Below are 24,268 nucleotides of genomic sequence, written 5' to 3'. Positions count from 1 at the left end.
AGGGGGCAAAAACATACATAAACAGAAGGGGAAATAGAGGGTTTATAATAAATAATCTAGTTCCTCTTCAGTTACTGAAACTGAGGGGGATCTAGTCTCTTCCCTCCCTACAGGGCTCCTGCTCTATCATCCGCCATCTTCTGCCAGAGCCCGGGGTCAGTTCTGTATGTATATAGAGGAGGGGGTCAGTGCTGTGTGTGTGTATATAGAGGAGGGGGTCAGTGCTGTGTGTGTGTATATAGAGGAGGGGGTCAGTGCTGTGTGTGTGTATATAGAGGAGGGGGTCAGTGCTGTGTGTATGTATATAGAGGAGGGGGTCAGTGCTGTGTGTGTGTATATAGAGGAGGGGGTCAGTGCTGTGTGTGTGTATATAGAGGAGGGGGTCAGTGCTGTGTGTGTGTATATAGAGGAGGGGGTCAGTGCTGTGTGTGTGTATATAGAGGAGGGGGTCAGTGCTGTGTGTATGTATATAGAGGAGGGGGTCAGTGCTGTGTGTGTGTATATAGAGGAGGGGGTCAGTGCTGTGTGTATGTATATAGAGGAGGGGGTCAGTTCTGTATGTATATAGAGGAGGGGGTCAGTGCTGTGTGTGTGTATATAGAGGAGGGGGTCAGTGCTGTGTGTATGTATATAGAGGAGGGGGTCAGTGCTGTGTGTATATAGAGGAGGGGGTCAGTGCTGTGTGTGTGTATATAGAGGAGGGGGTCAGTGCTGTGTGTGTGTGTATATAGAGGAGGGGGTCAGTGCTTTGTGTATGTATACAGAGGAGGGGGTCAGTGCTGTGTGTATGTATATAGAGGAGGGGGTCAGTGCTGTGTGTATATAGTGGAGGGGGTCAGTGCTGTGTGTATATAGTGGAGGGGGTCAGTGCTGTGTGTATATAGTGGAGGGGGTCAGTGCTGTGTGTATATAGTGGAGGGGGTCAGTGCTGTGTGTGTGTATATAGAGGAGGGGGTCAGTGCTGTGTGTATGTATATAGAGGAGGGGGTCAGTGTTGTGTGTATATAGAGGAGGGGGTCAGTGCTGTGTGTGTGTGTATATAGAGGAGGGGGTCAGTGCTGTGTGTGTATATAGAGGAGGGGGTCAGTGCTTTGTGTATGTATACAGAGGAGGGGGTCAGTGCTGTGTGTGTGTATATAGAGAAGGGGGGTCAGTGCTGTGTGTATATAGTGGAGGGGGTCAGTGCTGTGTGTATATAGTGGAGGGGGTCAGTGCTGTGTGTGTGTATATAGAGGAGGGGGTCAGTGCTGTGTGTATGTATATAGAGGAGGGGGTCAGTGCTGTGTGTATATAGAGGAGGGGGTCAGTGCTGTGTGTGTGTATATAGAGGAGGGGGTCAGTGCTGTGTGTGTGTGTGTGTATATAGAGGAGGGGGTCAGTGCTTTGTGTATGTATACAGAGGAGGGGGTCAGTGCTGTGTGTGTGTATATAGAGAAGGGGGGTCAGTGCTGTGTGTATATAGTGGAGGGGGTCAGTGCTGTGTGTATATAGTGGAGGGGGTCAGTGCTGTGTGTGTGTATATAGAGGAGGGGGTCAGTGCTGTGTGTGTGTATATAGAGGAGGGGGTCAGTGCTGTGTGTGTGTATATAGAGGAGGGGGTCAGTGCTGTGTGTGTGTATATAGAGGAGGGGGTCAGTGCTGTGTGTGTGTATATAGAGGAGGGGGTCAGTGCTGTGTGTGTGTATATAGAGGAGGGGGTCAGTGCTGTGTGTGTGTATATAGAGGAGGGGGTCAGTGCTGTGTGTGTGTATATAGAGGAGGGGGTCAGTGCTGTGTGTGTGTATATAGAGGAGGGGGTCAGTGCTGTGTGTGTGTATATAGAGGAGGGGGTCAGTGCTGTGTGTGTGTATATAGAGGAGGGGGTCAGTTCTGTGTGTGTGTGTATATAGAGGAGGGGGACAGTGCTGTGTGTGTATATAGAGGAGGGGGACAGTGCTGTGTGTATGTATATAGAGTAGGGGTCAGTGCTGTGTGTATATAGAGGAGGGGGTCAGTGCTGTGTGTATACAGGGGAGGGGGTCAGTGTCGTGTGTGTGTGTATATAGAGGAGGGGGTCAGTGCTGTGTGTATGTATATATATATATAGAGGAGGGGGTCAGTGCTGTGTGTATACAGGGGAGTGCCGTGTGTGTGTGTATATAGAGGAGGGGGTCAGTGCTGTGTGTGTATATAGAGGAGGTCAGTGCAGGGTGTATATAGAGGAGGGGGTCAGTGCAGGGTGTATATAGAGGGGGGGTCAGTGCTGTGTGTATATAGTGGAGGGGGTCAGTGCTGTGTGTATATAGAGGAGGGGGTCAGCGCTGTGTGTATATAGAGGAGGGGGTCAGCGCTGTGTGTATATAGAGGAGGGGGTCAGCGCTGTGTGTATATAGAGGAGGGGGTCAGTGCTGTGTGTGTGTATATAGAGGAGGGGGTCAGTGCTGTGTGTGTGTATATAGAGGAGGGGGTCAGTGCTGTGTGTGTGTATATAGAGGAGGGGGTCAGTGCTTTGTGTATGTATACAGAGGAGGGGGTCAGTGCTGTGTGTGTGTATATAGAGAAGGGGGGTCAGTGCTGTGTGTGTATATAGTGGAGGGGGTCAGTGCTGTGTGTATATAGTGGAGGGGGTCAGTGCTGTGTGTATATAGTGGAGGGGGTCAGTGCTGTGTGTGTGTATATAGAGGAGGGGGTCAGTGCTGTGTGTGTGTATATAGAGGAGGGGGTCAGTGCTGTGTGTGTGTATATAGAGGAGGGGGTCAGTGCTGTGTGTGTGTATATAGAGGAGGGGGTCAGTTCTGTGTGTGTATGTATATAGAGGAGGGGGACAGTGCTGTGTGTGTATATAGAGGAGGGGGACAGTGCTGTGTGTGTGTATGTAGAGGAGGGGGTCAGTGCTGTGTGTATGTATATAGAGTAGGGGTCAGTGCTGTGTGTAGATAGAGGAGGGGGTCAGTGCTGTGTGTATACAGGGGAGGGGGTCAGTGTCGTGTGTGTGTATATAGAGGAGGGGGTCAGTGCTGTGTGTATGTATATATATAGAGGAGGGGGTCAGTGCTGTGTGTATACAGGGGAGTGCCGTGTGTGTGTGTGTGTGTATATAGAGGAGGGGGTCAGTGCTGTGTGTGTATATAGAGGAGGTCAGTGCAGGGTGTATATAGAGGAGGGGGTCAGTGCTGTGTGTATATAGAGGAGGGGGTCAGTGCTGTGTGTATATAGAGGAGGGGGTCAGCGCTGTGTGTATATAGAGGAGGGGGTCAGCGCTGTGTGTATATAGAGGAGGGGGTCAGCGCTGTGTGTATATAGAGGAGGGGGTCAGCGCTGTGTGTATATAGAGGAGGGGGTCAGTGCTGTGTGTATATAGAGGAGGGGTCAGTGCTGTGTGTATATAGAGGAGGGGGTCAGTGCTGTGTGTATGTATATAGAGGAGGGGGTCAGTGCTGTGTGTGTGTGTGTGTATATAGAGGAGGGGTCAGTGCTGTGTGTATATAGAGGAGGGGGTCAGTTCTGTGTGTATATAGAGGAGGGGTCAGTTCTGTGTGTATATAGAGGAGGGGGTCAGTTCTGTGTGTGTGTATATAGAGGAGGGGGTCAGTGCTGTGTGTGTATATAGAGGAGGGGGTCAGTTCTGGGTGTATATAGAGGAGGGGGTCAGTTCTGGGTGTATATAGAGGAGGGGGTCAGTTCTGGGTGTATATAGAGGAGGGGACAGTGCTGTGTGTATGTAAATAGAGGAGGGGGTCAGTGCTGTGTGTATATAGAGGAGGGGGTCAGTGCTGTGTGTATGTATATAGAGGAGGGGGTCAGTGCTGTATGTATATAGAGGAGGGGGTCAGTGCTGTGTGTATATAGAGGAGGGGGTCAGTGCTGTGTGTGTGTGTGTGTATATAGAGGAGGGGGTCAGTGCTGTGTGTGTGTGTATATAGAGGAGGGGGTCAGTGCTGTGTGTATATAGAGGAGGGGGTCAGTGCTGTGTGTGTGTATATAGAGGAGGGGGTCAGTGCCGTGTGTGTGTGTGTATATAGAGGAGGGGATCAGTGCTGTGTGTATGTATATAGAGGAGGGGATCAGTGCTGTGTGTATGTATATAGAGGAGGGGATCAGTGCTGTGTGTATGTATATAGAGGAGGGGGTCAGTGCTGTGTGTATGTATATAGAGGAGGGGGTCAGTGCTGTGTGTATGTATATAGAGGAGGGGGTCAGTGCCGTGTGTGTATATAGAGGAGGGGATCAGTGCTGTGTGTATGTATATAGAGGAGGGGATCAGTGCTGTGTGTATGTATATAGAGGAGGGGGTCAGTGCTGTGTGTATGTATATAGAGGAGGGGGTCAGTGCTGTGTGTATGTATATAGAGGAGGGGGTCAGTGCCGTGTGTGTGTGTGTATATAGAGGAGGGGATCAGTGCTGTGTGTATGTATATAGAGGAGGGGATCAGTGCTGTGTGTATGTATATAGAGGAGGGGGTCAGTGCTGTGTGTATGTATATAGAGGAGGGGGTCAGTGCTGTGTGTATGTATATAGAGGAGGGGGTCAGTGCTGTGTGTATGTATATAGAGGAGGGGGTCAGTGTTGTGTGTGTATATAGAGGAGGGGGTCAGTGCTGTGTGTGTGTATATAGAGGAGGGGGTCAGTGCTGTGTGTGTTTGTGTGTATATAGAGGAGGGGGTTTACGGCTCCTTCTGGGTGATGGCGCTGTGTGGTGGCTCATCCTGGGTGATGGCGCTGTGTGGTGGCTCCTTCTGGGTGATGGCGCTGTGTGGTGGCTCATCCTGGGTGATGGCGCTGTGTGGTGACTCCTTCTGGGTGATGGTGCTGTGTGTATGACGGTGTGTGGTGGCTCATCCTGGGTGATGGCGCTGTGTGGTGGCTCCTTCTGGGTGATGGTGCTGTGTGGTGGCTCATCCTGGGTGATGGCGCTGTGTGGTGGCTCCTTCTGGGTGATGGTGCTGTGTGTATGACGGTGTGTGGTGGCTCATCCTGGGTGATGGCGCTGTGTGTATGACGCTGTGTGGTGGCTCCTTCTGGGTGATGGCGCTGTGTGTATGACGGTGTGTGGTGGCTCATCCTGGGTGATGGCGCTGTGTGGTGGTTCCTTCTGGGTGATGGCGCTGTGTGTATGACGCTGTGTGGTGGCTCCTTCTGGGTGATGGCGCTGTGTGATGGCTCATCCTGGGTGATGGCGCTGTGTGGTGGTTCCTTCTGGGTGATGGCGCTGTGTGTATGACGCTGTGTGGTGGCTCATCCTGGGTGATGGCGCTGTGTGGTGGCTCCTTCTGGGTGATGGCGCTGTGTGTATGACGCTGTGTGGTGGCTCATCCTGGGTGATGGCGCTGTGTGGTGACTCCTTCTGGGTGATGGTGCTATGTGTATGACGGTGTGTGGTGGCTCATCCTGGGTGATGGCGCTGTGTGGTGGCTCCTTCTGGGTGATGGTGCTGTGTGTATGACGCTGTGTGGTGGCTCATCCTGGGTGATGGCGCTGTGTGGTGGCTCCTTCTGGGTGATGGCGCTGTGTGTATGACGCTGTGTGGTGGCTCATCCTAGGTGATGGCGCTGTGTGGTGACTCCTTCTGGGTGATGGTGCTGTGTGTATGACGGTGTGTGGTGGCTCATCCTGGGTGATGGCGCTGTGTGGTGGCTCCTTCTGGGTGATGGTGCTGTGTGTATGACGCTGTGTGGTGGCTCATCCTGGGTGATGGCGCTGTGTGTATGACGCTGTGTGGTGGCTCCTTCTGGGTGATGGCGCTGTGTGTATGACGGTGTGTGGTGGCTCATCCTGGGTGATGGCGCTGTGTGGTGGTTCCTTCTGGGTGATGGCGCTGTGTGTATGACGCTGTGTGGTGGCTCCTTCTGGGTGATGGCGCTGTGTGATGGCTCATCCTGGGTGATGGCGCTGTGTGGTGGTTCCTTCTGGGTGATGGCGCTGTGTGTATGACGCTGTGTGGTGGCTCATCCTGGGTGATGGCGCTGTGTGGTGGCTCCTTCTGGGTGATGGCGCTGTGTGTATGACGCTGTGTGGTGGCTCATCCTGGGTGATGGCGCTGTGTGGTGACTCCTTCTGGGTGATGGTGCTGTGTGTATGACGCTGTGTGGTGGCTCATCCTGGGTGATGGCGCTGTGTGTATGACGGTGTGTGGTGGCTCATCCTGGGTGATGGCGCTGTGTGTATGACGCTGTGTGGTGGCTCATCCTGGGTGATGGCGCTGTGTGTATGACGCTGTGTGGTGGCTCCTTCTGGGTGATGGCGCTGTGTTTATGACGCTGTGTGGTGGCTCCTTCTGGGTGATGGCGCTGTGTGTATGACGGTGTGTGGTGGCTCATCCTGGGTGATGGCGCTGTGTGGTGGCTCCTTCTGGGTGATGGTGCTGTGTGTATGACGCTGTGTGGTGGCTCATCCTGGGTGATGGCGCTGTGTGTATGACGCTGTGTGGCGGCTCCTCCTGGGTGATGGCGCTGTGTGGTGGCTCCTTCTGGGTGATGGCGCTGTGTGTATGACGCTGTGTGGTGGCTCCTTCTGGGTGATGGCGCTGTGTGGTGGCTCATCCTGGGTGATGGCGCTGTGTGGTGGCTCCTTCTAGGTGATGGCGCTGTGTGTATGATGCTGTGTGGTGGCTCATCCTGGGTGATGGCGCTGTGTGGTGGCTCCTTCTGGGTGATGGAGCTGTGTGTATGACGCTGTGTGGTGGCTCATCCTGGGTGATGGCGCTGTGTGGTGGCTCCTTCTGGGTGATGGTGCTGTGTGTATGACGCTGTGTGGTGGCTCATCCTGGGTGATGGCGGCGCTGTGTGTATGACGGTGTGTGGTGGCTCATCTTGGGTGATGGCGCTGTGTGTATGACGGTGTGTGGTGGCTCATCCTGGGTGATGGTGCTGTTTGTATGACGCTGTGTGGTGGCTCCTTCTGGTGATGGCGCTGTGTTTATGACGCTGTGTGGTGGCTCCTTCTGGGTGATGGCGCTGTGTGTATGACGGTGTGTGGTGGCTCATCCTGGGTGATGGCACTGTGTGGTGGCTCCTTCTGGGTGATGGTGCTGTGTGTATGACGCTGTGTGGTGGCTCATCCTGGGTGATGGCGCTGTGTGTATGACGCTGTGTGGCGGCTCCTCCTGGGTGATGGCGCTGTGTGTATGACGCTGTGTGGTGGCTCATCCTGGGTGATGGCGCTGTGTGTATGACGCTGTGTGGTGGCTCCTTCTGGGTGATGGCGCTGTGTGTATGACGCTGTGTGGTGGCTCCTTCTGGGTGATGGTGCTGTGTGGTGGCTCCTTCTGAGTGATGGCGCTGTGTGGTGGCTCCTTCTTGGTGATGGTGCTGTGTGTATGGCGCTGTGTGGTGGCTCCTTCTGGGTGATGGTGCTGTGTGGTGGCTCCTTCTGGGTGATGGCGCTGTGTGGTGGCTCCTTCTGGGTGATGGCGCTGTGTGTATGACGCTGTGTGGTGGCTCATCCTGGGTGATGGCGCTGTGTGTATGACGCTGTGTGGTGGCTCATCTTGGGTGATGGCGCTGTGTGGTGGCTCCTTCTGGGTGATGGCGCTGTGTGTATGACGCTCTGTGGTGGCTCATCCTGGGTGATGGCGCTGTGTGGTGGCTCCTTCTGGGTGATGGTGCTGTGTGTATGACGCTGTGTGGCGGCTCCTCCTGGGTGATGACGCTGTGTGTATGACGCTGTGTGTCGGCTCCTCCTGGGTGATGACGCTGTGTGTATAACGCTGTGTGTCGGCTCCTCCTGGGTGATGACGCCGTGTGTATGACGCTGTGTGGCGGGTCCTTCTGGGTGATGGCGCCGTGTGGCACAGCATGGCACAGTCTGTAATTAGCTTTGTCTCGCATCTCAGGGACCTGAGGGATGGAACCGGTTACCGGTCGTGTCAGTGCTTCGGCAATGTCCGTACAGCCCCGGGAATATAAGCTGGTAATGCTGGGAGCTGGCGGCGTGGGCAAGAGTGGTGAGTATTGCTGTCTATAGTATTTCTTTCCCCATATTCGGGAATTTGATAGTAACACAACAAGACTGCAGCGTCCAGTGCACCTCAGGCGGCTTATTTTGCCATAACTGTGTACTAGTCACAATGCAGTGTGACTAGGACGCACCAGGAGACTGCGCTGAGTAATGTGATATGACACCTGTATACTGTGTGTGACTGAGGCTGTATACGGAGCACAATGTGACTAGGACGCACCAGGAGACTGCGCTGAGTAATGTGATATGACACCTGTATACTGTGTGTGACTGAGGCTGTCTACGGAGCACAATGTGACTAGGATGCACCAGGAGACTGTGCTGAGTAATGTGATATGACACCTGTATACTGTGTGTGACTGAGGCTGTATACAGAGCACAATGTGACTAGGACGCACCAGGAGACTGCGCTGAGTAATGTGATATGACACCTGTATACTGTGTGTGACTGAGGCTGTATATGGAGCACAATGTGACTAGGACGCACCAGGAGACTGCGCTGAGTAATGTGATATATGACACCTGTATACTGTGTGTGACTGAGGCTGTATACGGAGCACAATGTGACTAGGACGCACCAGGAGACTGCGCTGAGTAATGTGATATGTGACACCTGTATACTGTGTGTGACTGAGGCTGTATACGGAGCACAATGTGACTAGGACGCACCAGGAGACTGCGCTGAGTAGTGTGATATATGACACCTGTATACTGTATGTGACTGAGGCTGTATACGGAGCACAATGTGACTAGGACGCACCAGGAGACTGCGCTGAGTAATGTGATATGACACCTGTATACTGTGTGTGACTGAGGCTGTATACGGAGCACAATGTGACTAGGACGCACCGGGAGACTGGGCTGAGTAATGTGATATATGACACCTGTATACTGTGTGTGACTGAGGCTGTATACAGAGCACAATGTGACTAGGACGCACCAGGAGACTGCGCTGAGTAATGTGATATGACACCTGTATACTGTGTGTGACTGAGGCTGTATACGGAGCACAATGTGACTAGGACACACCAGGAGACTGGGCTGAGTAATGTGATATATGACACCTGTATACTGTGTGTGACTGAGGCTGTATACGGAGCACAATGTGAGTAGGACGCACCAGGAGACTGCGCTGAGTAATGTGATATATGACACCTGTATACTGTGTGTGACTGAGGCTGTATACGGAGCACAATGTGACTAGGACGCACCAGGAGACTGCGCTGAGTAATGTGATATGACACCTGTATACTGTGTGTGACTGAGGCTGTATACGGAGCACAATGTGACTAGGACGCACCAGGAGACTGCGCTGAGTAATGTGATATGTGACACCTGTATACTGTGTGTGACTGAGGCTGTATACAGAGCACAATGTGACTAGGACGCACCAGGAGACTGCGCTGAGTAATGTGATATGTGACACCTGTATACTGTGTGTGACTGAGGCTGTATACGGAGCACAATGTGACTAGGACGCACCAGAAGACTGCGCTGAGTAATGTGATATATGACACCTGTATACTGTGTGTGACTGAGGCTGTATACAGAGCACAATGTGACTAGGACACACCAGGACACTGCACTGAGCAATGTGATATATGACACCTGTATACTGTGTGTGACTAGGACGCACCAGGAGACTGCGCTGAGTAATGTGATATATGACACCTGTATACTGTGTGTGACTGAGGCTGTATACGGAGCACAATGTGACTAGGACGCACCAGGAGACTGAGCTGTGTAATGTGATATATGATAGCTGTATACTGTGTGTGTGACTGAGGCTGTATACGGAGCACAGTGCGACTAGGACGCACCAGGAGACTGCGCTGAGTAATGTGATATGTGACACCTGTATACTGTGTGTGACTGAGGCTGTATACGGAGCACAATGTGACTAGGACGCACCAGGAGACTGCGCTGAGTAATGTGATATATGACACCTGTATACTGTGTGACTGAGGCTGTATACGGAGCACAATGCGACTAGGACGCACCGGGAGACTGCGTTGAGTAATGTGATGTGTGACACCTGTATACTGTGTGTGACTGAGGCTGTATACGGAGCACAATGTGACTAGGACGCACCGGGAGACTGCGCTGAGTAATGTGATGTGACACCTGTATACTGTGTGTGACTGAGCCTGTATACAGAGCACAATGTGACTAGGACGCACCAGGAGACTGAGCTGTGTAATGTGATATGACACCTGTATACTGTGTGTGACTGAGGCTGTATACGGAGCACTATGTGACTAGGACGCACCGGGAGACTGCACTGAGTAATGTGATATATGACACCTGTATACTGTGTGTGACTGAGGCTGTATACGGAGCACAATGTGACTAGGACGCACCGGGAGACTGCACTGAGTAATGTGATATATGACACCTGTATACTGTGTGTGACTGAGGCTGTATACGGAGCACAATGTGACTAGGACGCACCAGGAGACTGAGCTGTGTAATGTGATATATGATAGCTGTATACTGTGTGTGTGACTGAGGCTGTATACGGAGCACAATGTGACTAGGACGCACCAGGAGACTGCGCTGAGTAATGTGATATATGACACCTGTATACTGTGTGACTGAGGCTGTATACGGAGCACAATGCGACTAGGACGCACCGGGAGACTGCGCTGAGTAATGTGATGTGTGTGACTGAGGCTGTATACGGAGCACAATGTGGCTAGGACGCACCGGGAGACTGCGCTGAGTAATGTGATGTGACACCTGTATACTGTGTGTGACTGAGCCTGTATACAGAGCACAATGTGACTAGGACGCACCAGGAGACTGAGCTGTGTAATGTGATATATGACACCTGTATACTGTGTGTGACTGAGGCTGTATACGGAGCACAATGTGACTAGGACGCACCAGGAGACTGAGCTGTGTAATGTGATATATGATAGCTGTATACTGTGTGTGACTGAGGCTGTATACGGAGCACAATGAGACTAGGACGCATCGGGAGACTGCACTGAGTAATGTAATATATGATACCTGTATACTGTGTGTGACTGAGGCTGTATACGGAGCACAATGTGACTAGGACGCACCAGGAGACTGCGCTGAGTAATGTGATATATGACACCTGTATACTGTGTGTGACTGAGGCTGTATACAGAGCACAATGTGACTAGGATGCACCAGGAGACTGCGCTGAGTAATGTGATATGACACCTGTATACTGTGTGTGACTGAGGCTGTATACGGAGCACAATGTGACTAGGACGCACCAGGAGACTGAGCTGTGTAATGTGATATATGACACCTGTATACTGTGTGTGTGACTGAGGCTGTATACGGAGCACAGTGCGACTAGGACGCACCAGGAGACTGCGCTGAGTAATGTGATATGTGACACCTGTATACTGTGTGTGACTGAGGCTGTATACGGAGCACAATGTGACTAGGACGCACCAGGAGACTGCGCTGAGTAATGTGATATATGACACCTGTATACTGTGTGTGACTGAGGCTGTATACGGAGCACAATGTGACTAGGACGCACCGGGAGACTGCACTGAGTAATGTGATATGACACCTGTATACTGTGTGTGACTGAGGCTGTATACGGAGCACAATGTGACTAGGACGCACCAGGAGACTGTGCTGAGTAATGTGATGTGTGACACCTGTATACTGTGTGTGACTGAGCCTGTATACAGAGCACAATGTGACTAGGACGCACCAGGAGACTGAGCTGTGTAATGTGATATGACACCTGTATACTGTGTGTGACTGAGGCTGTATACGGAGCACAATGTGACTAGGACGCACCAGGAGACTGCGCTGAGTAATGTGATATATGACACCTGTATACTGTGTGTGTGACTGAGGCTGTATACGGAGCACAATGTGACCAGAACGCACCAGGAGACTGCGCTGAGTAATGTGATATGTGACACCTGTATACTGTGTGTGACTGAGGCTGTATACGGAGCACAATGTGACTAGGACGCACCGGGAGACTGCGCTGAGTAATGTGATGTGACACCTGTATACTGTGTGTGACTGAGCCTGTATACAGAGCACAATGTGACTAGGACGCACCAGGAGACTGAGCTGTGTAATGTGATATATGACACCTGTATACTGTGTGTGACTGAGGCTGTATACAGAGCACAATGTGACTAGGACGCACCAGGAGACTGAGCTGTGTAATGTGATATATGACACCTGTATACTGTGTGTGACTGAGGCTGTATACAGAGCACAATGTGACTAGGACGCACCAGGAGACTGAGCTGTGTAATGTGATATATGATAGCTGTATACTGTGTGTGACTGAGGCTGTATACGGAGCACAATGTGACTAGGACGCATCGGGAGACTGCACTGAGTAATGTGATATGACACCTGTATACTGTGTGTGACTGAGGCTGTATACGGAGCACAATGTGACTAGGACGCACCAGGAGACTGAGCTGTGTAATGTGATATATGACACCTGTATACTGTGTGTGACTGAGGCTGTATACGGAGCACAATGTGACTAGGACGCACCAGGAGACTGCGCTGAGTAATGTGATATATGACACCTGTATACTGTGTGTGACTGAGGCTGTATACGGAGCACAATGTGACTAGGACGCACCAGGAGACTGCGCTGAGTAATGTGATATGACACCTGTATACTGTGTGTGTGACTGAGGCTGTATACAGAGCACAATGTGACTAGGACGCACCAGGAGACTGAGCTGTGTAATGTGATATATGATAGCTGTATACTGTGTGTGTGACTGAGGCTGTATACGGAGCACAGTGCGACTAGGACGCACCAGGAGACTGCGCTGAGTAATGTGATATGTGACACCTGTATACTGTGTGTGACTGAGGCTGTATACGGAGCACAATGTGACTAGGACGCACCAGGAGACTGCGCCGAGTAATGTGATATGACACCTGTATACTGTGTGTGTGACTGAGGCTGTATACGGAGCACAATGCGACTAGGACGCACCAGGAGACTGAGCTGTGTAATGTGATATATGACACCTGTATACTGTGTGTGACTGAGGCTGTATACGGAGCACAATGTGACTAGGACGCACCGGGAGACTGTGCTGAGTAATGTGATATATGACACCTGTATACTGTGTGTGACTGAGGCTGTATACGGAGCACAATGTGACTAGGACGCACCAGGAGACTGTGCTGAGTAATGTGATATATGACACCTGTATACTGTGTGTGACTGAGGCTGTATACGGAGCACAATGTGACTAGGACGCACCAGGAGACTGCGCTGAGTAATGTGATATGACACCTGTATACTGTGTGTGACTGAGGCTGTATACGGAGCACAATGTGACTAGGACGCACCAGGAGACTGCGCTGAGTAATGTGATGTGACACCTGTATACTGTGTGTGACTGAGCCTGTATACAGAGCACAATGTGACTAGGACGCACCAGGAGACTGCGCTGAGTAATGTGATATATGATACCTGTATACTGTGTGTGACTGAGTCTGTATACAGAGCACAATGTGAGTAGGACGCACCAGGAGACTGCGCTGAGTAATGTGATATAGGACACCTGTATACTGTGTGTGACTGAGGCTGTATACGGAGCACAATGCGACTAGGACGCACCAGGAGACTGCGCTGAGTAATGTGATATGTGACACCTGTATACTGTGTGTGACTGAGGCTGTATACGGAGCACAATGTGACTAGGACGCACCAGAAGACTGCGCTGAGTAATGTGATATATGACACCTGTATACTGTGTGTGACTGAGGCTGTATACAGAGCACAATGTGACTAGGACACACCAGGACACTGCACTGAGCAATGTGATATATGACACCTGTATACTGTGTGTGACTAGGACGCACCAGGAGACTGCGCTGAGTAATGTGATATATGATACCTGTATACTGTGTGTGACTGAGGCTGTATACAGAGCACAATGTGAGTAGGACGCACCAGGAGACTGCGCTGAGTAATGTGATATAGGACACCTGTATACTGTGTGTGACTGAGGCTGTATACGGAGCACAATGCGACTAGGACGCACCAGGAGACTGCGCTGAGTAATGTGATATGTGACACCTGTATACTGTGTGTGACTGAGGCTGTATACGGAGCACAATGTGACTAGGACGCACCAGGAGACTGCGCTGAGTAATGTGATATATGACACCTGTATACTGTGTGACTGAGGCTGTATACGGAGCACAATGCGACTAGGACGCACCGGGAGACTGCGCTGAGTAATGTGATGTGACACCTGTATACTGTGTGTGACTGAGGCTGTATACGGAGCACAATGTGACTAGGACGCACCAGGAGACTGCGCTGAGTAATGTGATATGTGACACCTGTATACTGTGTGTGACTGAGGCTGTATACGGAGCACAATGTGACTAGGACGCACCAGGAGACTGCGCTGAGTAATGGGATATGTGACACCTGTATACTGTGTGTGACTGAGGCTGTATACAGAGCACAATGTGACTAGGACGCACCAGGAGACTGCGCTGAGTAATGTGATATATGACACCTGTATACTGTGTGTGACTGAGGCTGTATACGGAGCACAATGTGACTAGGACGCACCAGGAGACTGCACTGAGTAATGTGATATATGACTCCTGTATACTGTGTGTGACTGAGGCTGTATACGGAGCACAGTGTGACTAGGACGCACCAGGAGACTGCGCTGAGTGATGTGATATATGACACCTGTATACTGTGTGTGACTGAGGCTGTATACGGAGCACAATGTGACTAGGACGCCCCAGGAGACTGCGCTGAGTAATGTGATGTGTGACACCTGTATACTGTGTGTGACTGAGGCTGTATACAGAGCACAATGTGACTAGGACGCACCAGGAGACTGCGCTGAGTAATGTGATGTGTGACACCTGTATATTGTGTGTGACTGAGGCTGTATACAGAGCACAATGTGACTAGGACGCACCAGGAGACTGCGCTGAGTAATGTGATATGTGACACCTGTATACTGTGTGTGACTGAGGCTGTATACAGAGCACAATGTGACTAGGACGCACCAGGAGACTGCGCTGAGTAATGTGATATGTGACACCTGTATACTGTGTGTGACTGAGGCTGTATACGGAGCACAATGTGACTAGGATGCACCAGGAGACTGCGCTGATTTATGTGATATGTGACACCTGTATACTGTGTGTGTGACTGAGGCTGTATACAGAGCACAATGTGACTAGGATGCACCAGGAGACTGCGCTGAGTAATGTGATATATGACACCTGTTTACTGTGTGTGACTGAGGCTGTATACAGAGCACAATGTGAGTAGGACGCACCAGGAGACTGCGCTGAGTAATGTGATATATGACACCTGTATACTGTGTGTGACTGAGGCTGTATACAGAGCACAATGTGACTAGGACGCACCAGGAGACTGCGCTGAGTAATGTGATATATGATACCTGTATACTGTGTGTGACTGAGGCTGTATACAGAACACAATGTGACTAGGACGCACCAGGAGACTGCGCTGAGTAATGTGATATATGACACCTGTATACTGTGTGTGACTGAGGCTGTATACGGAGCACAATGTGACTAGGACGCACCAGGAGACTGCGCTGAGTAATGTGATATGACACCTGTATACTGTGTGTGACTGAGGCTGTATACAGAGCACAATGTGAATAGGACGCACCAGGAGACTGCGCTGAGTAATGTGATGTGTGACACCTGTATACTGTGTGTGACTGAGGCTGTATACGGAGCACAGTGCGACTAGGACGCACCAGGAGACTGCGCTGAGTAATGTGATATGACACCTGTATACTGTGTGTGACTGAGGCTGTATACGGAGCACAATGTGACTAGGACGCACCAGGAGACTGCGCTGAGTAATGTGATATAGGACACCTGTATACTGTGTGTAACTGAGGCTGTATATGGAACACAATGTGACTAGGACGCACCAGGAGACTGCGCTGAGTAATGTGATATATGATACCTGTATACTGTGTGTGACTGAGGCTGTATACAGAACACAATGTGACTAGGACGCACCAGGAGACTGCGCTGAGTAATGTGATGTGTGACACCTGTATACTGTGTGTGACTGAGGCTGTATATGGAGCACAATGTGACTAGGACGCACCAGGAGACTGCGCTGAGTAATGTAATATGATACCTGTATACTGTGTGTGTGACTGAGGCTGTATACGGAGCACAGTGCGACTAGGACGCACCAGGAGACTGCGCTGAGTAATGTGATATATGACACCTGTATACTGTGTGTGACTGAGGCTGTATACGGAGCACAATTTGACTAGGACGCACCAGGAGACTGCGCTGAGTAATGTGATATATGACACCTGTATACTGTGTGTGACTGAGGCTGTATACAGAGCACAATGTGACTAGGACGCACCAGGAGACTGCGCTGAGTAATGTGATATATGACACCTGTTTACTGTGTGTGACTGAGGCTGTATACAGAACACAATGTGACTAGGACGCACCAGGAGACTGCGCTGAGTAATGTGATATATGACACCTGTATACTGTGTGTGACTGAGGCTGTATACAGAGCACAATGTGAGTAGGACGCACCAGGAGACTGCGCTGAGTAATGTGATGTGTGACACCTGTATACTGTGTGTGACTGAGGCTGTATACGGAGCACAGTGCGACTAGGACGCACCAGGAGACTGTGCTGAGTAATGTGATGTGTGACACCTGTATACTGTGTGTGACCGAGGCTGTATACAGAGCACAATGTGAGTAGGACGCACCAGGAGACTGCGCTGAGTAATGTGATATAGGACACCTGTATACTGTGTGTGACTGAGGCTGTATACGGAGCACAATGTGACTAGGACGCACCAGGAGACTGCGCTGAGTAATGTGATATATGATACCTGTATACTGTGTGTGACTGAGGCTGTATACAGAACACAATGTGACTAGGACGCACCAGGAGACTGCGCTGAGTAATGTGATATATGACACCTGTATACTGTGTGTGACTGAGGCTGTATACGGAGCACAATGTGACTAGGACGCACCAGGAGACTGCGCTGAGTAATGTGATATGACACCTGTATACTGTGTGTGACTGAGGCTGTATACGGAGCACAATGTGACTAGGACGCACCAGGAGACTGCGCTGAGTAATGTGATATGACACCTGTATACTGTGTGTGACTGAGGCTGTATACGGAGCACAATGTGACTAGGACGCACCAGGAGACTGCGCTGAGTAATGTGATATATGACACCTGTATACTGTGTGTGACTGAGGCTGTATACAGAGCACAATGTGAGTAGGACGCACCAGGAGACTGCGCTGAGTAATGTGATGTGTGACACCTGTATACTGTGTGTGACTGAGGCTGTATACGGAGCACAGTGCGACTAGGACGCACCAGGAGACTGCGCTGAGTAATGTGATATGACACCTGTATACTGTGTGTGACTGAGGCTGTATACGGAGCACAATGTGACTAGGACGCACCAGGAGACTGCGCTGAGTAATGTGATATAGGACACCTGTATACTGTGTGTAACTGAGGCTGTATATGGAACACAATGTGACTAGGACGCACCAGGAGACTGCGCTGAGTAATGTGATATATGATACCTGTATACTGTGTGTGACTGAGGCTGTATACAGAACACAATGTGACTAGGACGCACCAGGAGACTGCGCTGAGTAATGTGATGTGTGACACCTGTATACTGTGTGTGACTGAGGCTGTATACAGAGCACAATGTGACTAGGACGCACCAGGAGACTGCGCTGAGTAATGTGATATATGACACCTGTATACTGTGTGTGACTGAGGCTGTATATGGAGCACAATGTGACTAGGACGCACCAGGAGACTGCGCTGAGTAATGTGATATATGACACCTGTATACTGTGTGTGTTACTGAGGCTGTATACGGAGCACAATGTGACTAGGACGCACCAGGAGACTGCGCTGAGTAATGTAATATGATACCTGTATACTGTGTGTGTGACTGAGGCTGTATACGGAGCACAGTGCGACTAGGACGCACCAAGAGACTGCGCTGAGTAATGTGATATATGACACCTGTATACTGTGTGTGACTGAGGCTGTATACGGAGCACAATTTGACTAGGACGCACCAGGAGACTGCGCTGAGTAATGTGATATATGACACCTGTATACTGTGTGTGACTGCGGCTGTATCTGCATACAGAATGCTACGTTACAGTGTCAGTAATAGGATATGCTGCATACCTATATTCTGTGTATGACTGTGGCTGTATCTGCATACGTAATGCTACGTTACAGTGTCAGTAATAGGATATGTGGCATGCCTGTATTCTGTGTGTGACTGCGGCTGTATCTGCATACGTAATGCTACGTTACAGTGTCAGTAATAGGATATGTAGCATGCCTATATTCTGTGTGACTGCGGCTGTATCTGCATACGTAATGCTACGTTACAGTGTCAGTAATAGGATATGTAGCATGCCTATATTCTGTGTGACTGCGGCTGTATCTGCATACGGAATGCTGCGTTACAGTGTCAGTAATAGGATATGTGGCATGCCTATATTCTGTGTGGCTGTATCTGCATACGGAATGCTGCGTTACAGTGTCAGTAATAGGATATGTGGCATGCCTGTATTCTGTGTGTGACTGCGGCTGTATCTGCATACGGAATGCTGCGTTACAGTGTCAGTAATAGGATATGTGGCATGCCTATATTCTGTGTGACTGCGGCTGTATCTGCATACGGAATGCTGCGTTACAGTGTCAGTAATAGGATATGTGGCATGCCTATATTCTGTGTGTGACTGTGGCTGTATCTGCATACAGAATGCTACGTTACAGTGTCAGTAATAGAATATGTGGCATGCCTATATTCTGTGTGTGACTGCGGCTGTATCTGCATACAGAATGCTACATTACAGTGTCAGTAATAGGATATGTGGCATGCCTATATTCTGTGTGTGACTGCGGCTGTATCTGCATATGGAATGCTACATTACAGTGTCAGTAATAGGATATGCGGCATGCCTATATTCTGTGTGTGACTGTGGCTGTATCTGCATACAGAATGCTACATTACAGTGTCAGTAATAGGATATGTGGCATGCCTATATTCTGTGTGTGACTGCGGCTGTATCTGCATACGGAATGCTACGTTACAGTGTCAGTAATAGAATATGTGGCATGCCTATATTCTGTGTATGACTGCGGCTGTATCTGCATACAGAATGCTATGTTACAGTGTCAGTAATAGGATATGTGGCATGCCTATATTCTGTGTGTGACTGCGGCTGTATCTGCATATGGAATGCTACATTACAGTGTCAGTAATAGGATATGTGGCATGCCTATATTCTGTGTGTGACTGCGGCTGTATCTGCATATGGAATGCTACATTACAGTGTCAGTAATAGGATATGCGGCATGCCTATATTCTGTGTGTGACTGTGGCTGTATCTGCATACAGAATGCTACGTTACAGTGTCAGTAATAGGATATGTGGCATGCCTGTATTCTGTGTGTGACTGCGGCTGTATCTGCATATGGAATGCTATGTTACAGTGTCAGTAATAGGTTATGTGGCATGCCTATATTCTGTGTGTGACTGCGGCTGTATCTGCATACAGAATGCTACGTTACAGTGTCAGTAATAGGATATGCGGCATGCCTATATTCTGTGTGTGACTGTGGCTGTATCTGCATACAGAATGCTACATTACAGTGTCAGTAATAGGATATGTGGCATGCCTATATTCTGTGTGACTGCGGCTGTATCTGCATACAGAATGCTATGTTACAGTGTCAGTAATAGGATATATGACATGCCTATATTCTGTGTGACTGCGGCTGTATCTGCATACAGAATGTTATGTTACAGTGTCAGTAATAGGATATGTGGCATGCCTATATTCTGTGTGTGACTGTGGCTGTATCTGCATATGGAATGCTACGTTACAGTGTCAGTAATAGGATATGTGGCATGTCTATATTCTGTGTGTGACTGCGGCTGTATCTGCATACAGAATGCTACATTACAGTGTCAGTAATAGGATATGTGGCATGCCTATATTCTGTGTGACTGCGGCTGTATCTGCATACAGAATGTTATGTTACAGTGTCAGTAATAGGATATGTGGCATGCCTATATTCTGTGTGTGACTGTGGCTGTATCTGCATACAGAATGCTACGTTACAGTGTCAGTAATAGGATATGCGGCATGCCTATATTCTGTGTGACTGCGGCTGTATCTGCATACAGAATGTTATGTTACAGTGTCAGTAATAGGATATGCGGCATGCCTATATTCTGTGTGACTGCGGCTGTATCTGCATACGGAATGCTGCGTTACAGTGTCAGTAATAGGATATGCGGCATGCCTATATTCTGTGTGTGACTACGGCTGTATCTGCATACGGAATGCTACGTTACAGTGTCAGTAATAGGATATGTGGCATGCGGGTGTAGTATGGTATGCCTGGCTCCCGGCGACCAGGCCACGCTATTTATTCTCACTCCAGGGGGGTCGTGGACCCCCACGAGGGAGAATATCTGTCGGTATGCCGGTGTCGGGATTCCGGCGCCGGTATACTGTGCGCCGGGATCCCGACATTCTGCAACCTGAAGACCACCCGTGGCATGCCTATATCCTGTGTGTGACTGTGGCTGTATCTGCATACGAATTACTAAGTTACAGTGTCTGTAATAGGATATGCAGCATGCCTATATTCTGTGTGTGGCTGTATCTGCATACGGAATGCTACGTTACAGTGTCAGTAATTCTATGTTACAGTGTTTTCTATGAAGCAGCATTACATATGCAGTTACAGCCGAAGTCGCACAGAGAATATAGGCATGCTGCAGATCATTATAATCGGCATAAGCTGCTTGTGCATCCTAGTCAGATGGTGACACCATGGCGTGGCGTGACTAGATGGGCTGTTGAACATGCAGGGAGGCTGGATGTAGGTGGGCACATCTATATAAGGAACGTGACCTGACTCCTGCAGTCAGTAATGAATGTGGTTACTCCTAGTAACGCTGGTACCTGTGTCTTTGTAGCGATGACCATGCAGTTTATAAGTCACCGCTTCCCAGAGGATCACGACCCAACTATTGGTGAGTAGGTATATCCCAGGGTATAAACTGTCACCCACCCGACACCGGGCACCTGCCCTCATTGTCCCCCCCCCCCTCCCCGGGCACCTGCCCTCATTGTCGTCCCCCTCCTGCCCTCATTGTCACCCCCCTCCCCGGGCTCCTGCCCTCATTGTGTCCCCCCCATTGTGTGTCGTCGTCCCCCCTCCTGTGCTCCTGCCCCCATTGTCTCCCGCCCCCCTTCCCGGGTGCCTGCCCTCAGTGTCCCCCCTCCTCTTTTGCAGAGGATGCATATAAGATACGTATACGGATTGATGATGAACCGGCCAACTTGGACATTCTGGACACAGCAGGACAGGTGGGTTACTTGGGTGAGGTAGGGCGCCTGGACACCGCGTGCGCAGCGATGGACGGCGGTCGTCTGGGGCCGCGTGCGTAGAGAGGAACGGAGGACGTCTGGGGCCGCGTGCGTAGAGAGGAACGGAGGGCGTCTGGGGCCGCGTGTGTAGAGAGGAACGGAGGGCGTCTGGGGCCGCGTGTGTAGAGAGGAACGGAGGGCGTCTGGGGCCGCGTGTGTAGAGAGGAACGGAGGGCGTCTGGGGCCGCGTGCGTAGAGAGGAACGGAGGGCGTCTGGGGCCGTGTGCGTAGAGAGTAACGGAAGGCGTCTGGGGCCGCGTGCGTAGAGAGGAACGGAAGGCGTCTGGGGCCGCGTGCGTAGAGAGGAAAGGAGGGCGTCTGGGGCCGCGTGTGTAGAGAGGAACGGAAGGCGTCTGGGGCCGCGTGCGTAGAGAGGAACGGAAGGCGTCTGGGGCCGCGTGCGTAGAGAGTAACGGAAGGCGTCTGGGGCCGCGTGCGTAGAGAGGAACGGAAGGCGTCTGGGGCCGCGTGCGTAGAGAGGAAAGGAGGGCGTCTGGGGCCGCGTGTGTAGAGAGGAACGGAAGGCGTCTGGGGCCGCGTGCGTAGAGAGGAACGGAAGGCGTCTGGGGCCGCGTGCGTAGAGAGGAACGGAGGGCGTCTGGGGCCGCGTGCGTTGAGAGGAACGGAGGGAGTCTGGGGCCGCGTGCGTAGAGAGTAACGGAGGGCGTCTGGGGCTGCGTGCGTAGAGAGTAACGGAAGGCGTCTGGAGCTGCGTGCGTAGAGAGTAAGGCGTCTGGGGCCGCGTGCGTAGAGAGGTAAGGAAGACGTCTGGGGGAGTGTACGATGTTGTGGGTAGACTTTCTGACATCAGAAGCATACATGCCACCTTCTTCGTGTTGTCACCGGGCCCGTGTCCCCTGTGTTGTCACCTGGCCCTTGTCTCCCTGCAGGCGGAGTTCACTGCGATGCGGGATCAGTATATGCGGGCCGGGGAAGGCTTCATCATCTGCTACTCTATCACTGACCGCCGCAGTTTCCATGAAGCTCGCGAGTTCAAGCAGCTGATCTATCGCGTGCGGCGGACAGACGACACCCCTGTTGTGCTGGTCGGGAATAAGTCCGACCTCTCACGCCTGCGCCAGGTATGTACCTCTCATATTGCCCTAATGCCCCTACAGGTAAGTGACGGATTCTCCATGCTGTGTTGGGGGCGTGCCCCGCCCTCTCTCTGCGTTGGGGGCGTGCCCCGCCCTCTCTCTGCATTGGCGGCCCGCCCTCTCTCTGCGTTGGGGGCGTGCGGCCTGCCCTCTGCGTTGGCGGGCTGCCCGCTCCCCACGTTGGAGGTTCGCCGGCCACCCGCTCTCCACGTTGGGGGGCGCGTGGACCGCCCGCTCTCTGCATTGGGGGCCGCACGGTCTGCCCTTTCACCGCATTAGGGATGTGCGGCCCGCCCGCTCTCCTTACGGAGGCATGTCACCCGTTTGTTCTGTGTGCCCGTGCTGCTGCAACTAATAATGCTCCTCGTTTTCTCAGGTCTCCAAGGAAGAGGGCAGCTCCTTAGCCAGAGAGTTCAGCTGCCCCTTTTTTGAAACCTCCGCTGCCTTCCGTTACTACATCGATGACGTCTTTCACGCCTTGGTCCGTGAGATCCGCAGGAAGGAGCGGGAAGCGGCCCTGGCCAACGAGCGCAAATTCAAGCCCAAGTCATCCCTCTGGAAGCGACTTAAGTCTCCGTTCAGGAAGAAGACTTCTGTGACCTGAGCGTGGTCGGAGCTGCAGTTCCAGTCTGTACCATGGACCAAGGGGGGGGGCAGTAGTACTGGTTTCTCAGCAGCCTGAGACCTGCTGTATGTGTAATGTGAGGCTGCACCGGACACCCCTTCCCTGATCCCGCCAGTGGAGGATCACTTACTAACTGCACATAGGATGATATATATACCAGAGTGTGAGGCACGTGCTGTCTATTACTAACATGTCAGTAGGGAGTGACCGTCCCATCACATTAGGCCTGGCCGCAGCAGCTGGCACTGTAGCCCTGTATATATGTAGTTACACCACAGGGAGGCGGCAGATCCTCTCCCCCTCCCAGGTCTTTGCTGTTACCAGTAGCCAGAGGCGCTATTGTAGTTACAGCATCCCCTGAGGATCCTGGAGCTGAGCTGGATCGTGGGGTAACTATAGGAGCAGCACCTCTGGAAGTTTTATATTGTGATCTTTGTGGAATTTTTGCACACGATTTGTATATTTTTGTATGTGACAATAACACTGTTTTCAGCAAATCCTGTTGTACTTGGTGATGGTGGGAGAAGTTGGATAGGAACACGTGAGTGGGGTGGGTAACAGCCATGACGCCATTGCAGGACCTCCGATGTGGCGCAGGTATAATAGGAATGGTCGCTGGATTTAGGAGTGTTTGACATCCCGTCCAGGAGCTGGGTTCTCTCTTGTCGTACTGACACCTAGATCTCGGAGACCGCTCTACCTGTGACCTCCAGGCTCGGGTACAGCCAAGTACCCCCCAGTGGTGGGCCGTTACTGCCGTATTATCCAGGTCACTGTGACCTCCTAACACAAGGGACATAGAAGAGGTCAGCCTAGAACCACTCGCTCTCAGGGGGGTAGTTCAGTGAGGTAAAAAGAAATGTGTGATGTGGTTATATAAGGAGATAATGTATTTCCTCTATGCTGCAACAAGAGGTAACGCTGAGCTGGGAGCGCGCCCATGTATGGCGTCACTATAGACACACTGTATGTGCTGGTTACATAGCCGGGCCCCGTGACATGAATCTGTGCGGAAGCTAGACTGAGCTGTAGGTGTCGGTGGGACCGCATCACCCTCCTACAATACGTCCCCGGTATCTATGAAATACTGTATAACATTGCTG

General features: G+C 51.2%; 1 protein-coding gene across 2 annotated transcripts; it reads left to right on the top strand.

The window, feature by feature from the left end:
• The first annotated feature begins 52 nt into the window (after window positions 1-52).
• On the top strand, window positions 53-23,662 carry LOC135011558 (GTP-binding protein Rit1). Of its 2 annotated transcripts, none has more exons than XM_063952471.1 (6): window positions 53-155; window positions 7,812-7,922; window positions 20,990-21,046; window positions 21,310-21,383; window positions 22,334-22,525; window positions 22,917-23,662. In XM_063952471.1, the coding sequence occupies exons 2-6, from the start codon at window positions 7,823-7,825 to the stop codon at window positions 23,142-23,144; spliced, it is 651 nt and encodes a 216-aa protein (XP_063808541.1). In that variant the 5' UTR covers window positions 53-155; window positions 7,812-7,822; the 3' UTR covers window positions 23,145-23,662. The 2 variants fall into 2 exon arrangements, with proteins under 2 accessions (XP_063808541.1, XP_063808542.1); XM_063952472.1 differs by having other exon boundaries at window positions 131-164.
• Window positions 23,663-24,268: the final 606 nt, after the last annotated feature.

Source organism: Pseudophryne corroboree, unplaced genomic scaffold (genome assembly GCF_028390025.1).
Source record: "Pseudophryne corroboree isolate aPseCor3 unplaced genomic scaffold, aPseCor3.hap2 scaffold_2487, whole genome shotgun sequence".
Taxonomy (NCBI): domain Eukaryota; kingdom Metazoa; phylum Chordata; class Amphibia; order Anura; family Myobatrachidae; genus Pseudophryne; species Pseudophryne corroboree.
This window is presented reverse-complemented; position numbering and strand designations above follow the sequence as displayed.

What these genes read in the sequence shown, in the direction of transcription:
- LOC135011558 (XM_063952471.1), top strand. Translation starts at nt 7,823, where the DNA reads ATGGAACCGGTTACCGGTCGTGTCAGTGCTTCGGCAATGTCCGTACAG. An exon ending in GGATCACGACCCAACTATTG is followed by an intron (nt 21,047 to 21,309) that starts GTGAGTAGGTAT and finishes CCTCTTTTGCAG; the next exon opens with AGGATGCATATAAGATACGT. An exon ending in ACCTCTCACGCCTGCGCCAG is followed by an intron (nt 22,526 to 22,916) that starts GTATGTACCTCT and finishes TCGTTTTCTCAG; the next exon opens with GTCTCCAAGGAAGAGGGCAG.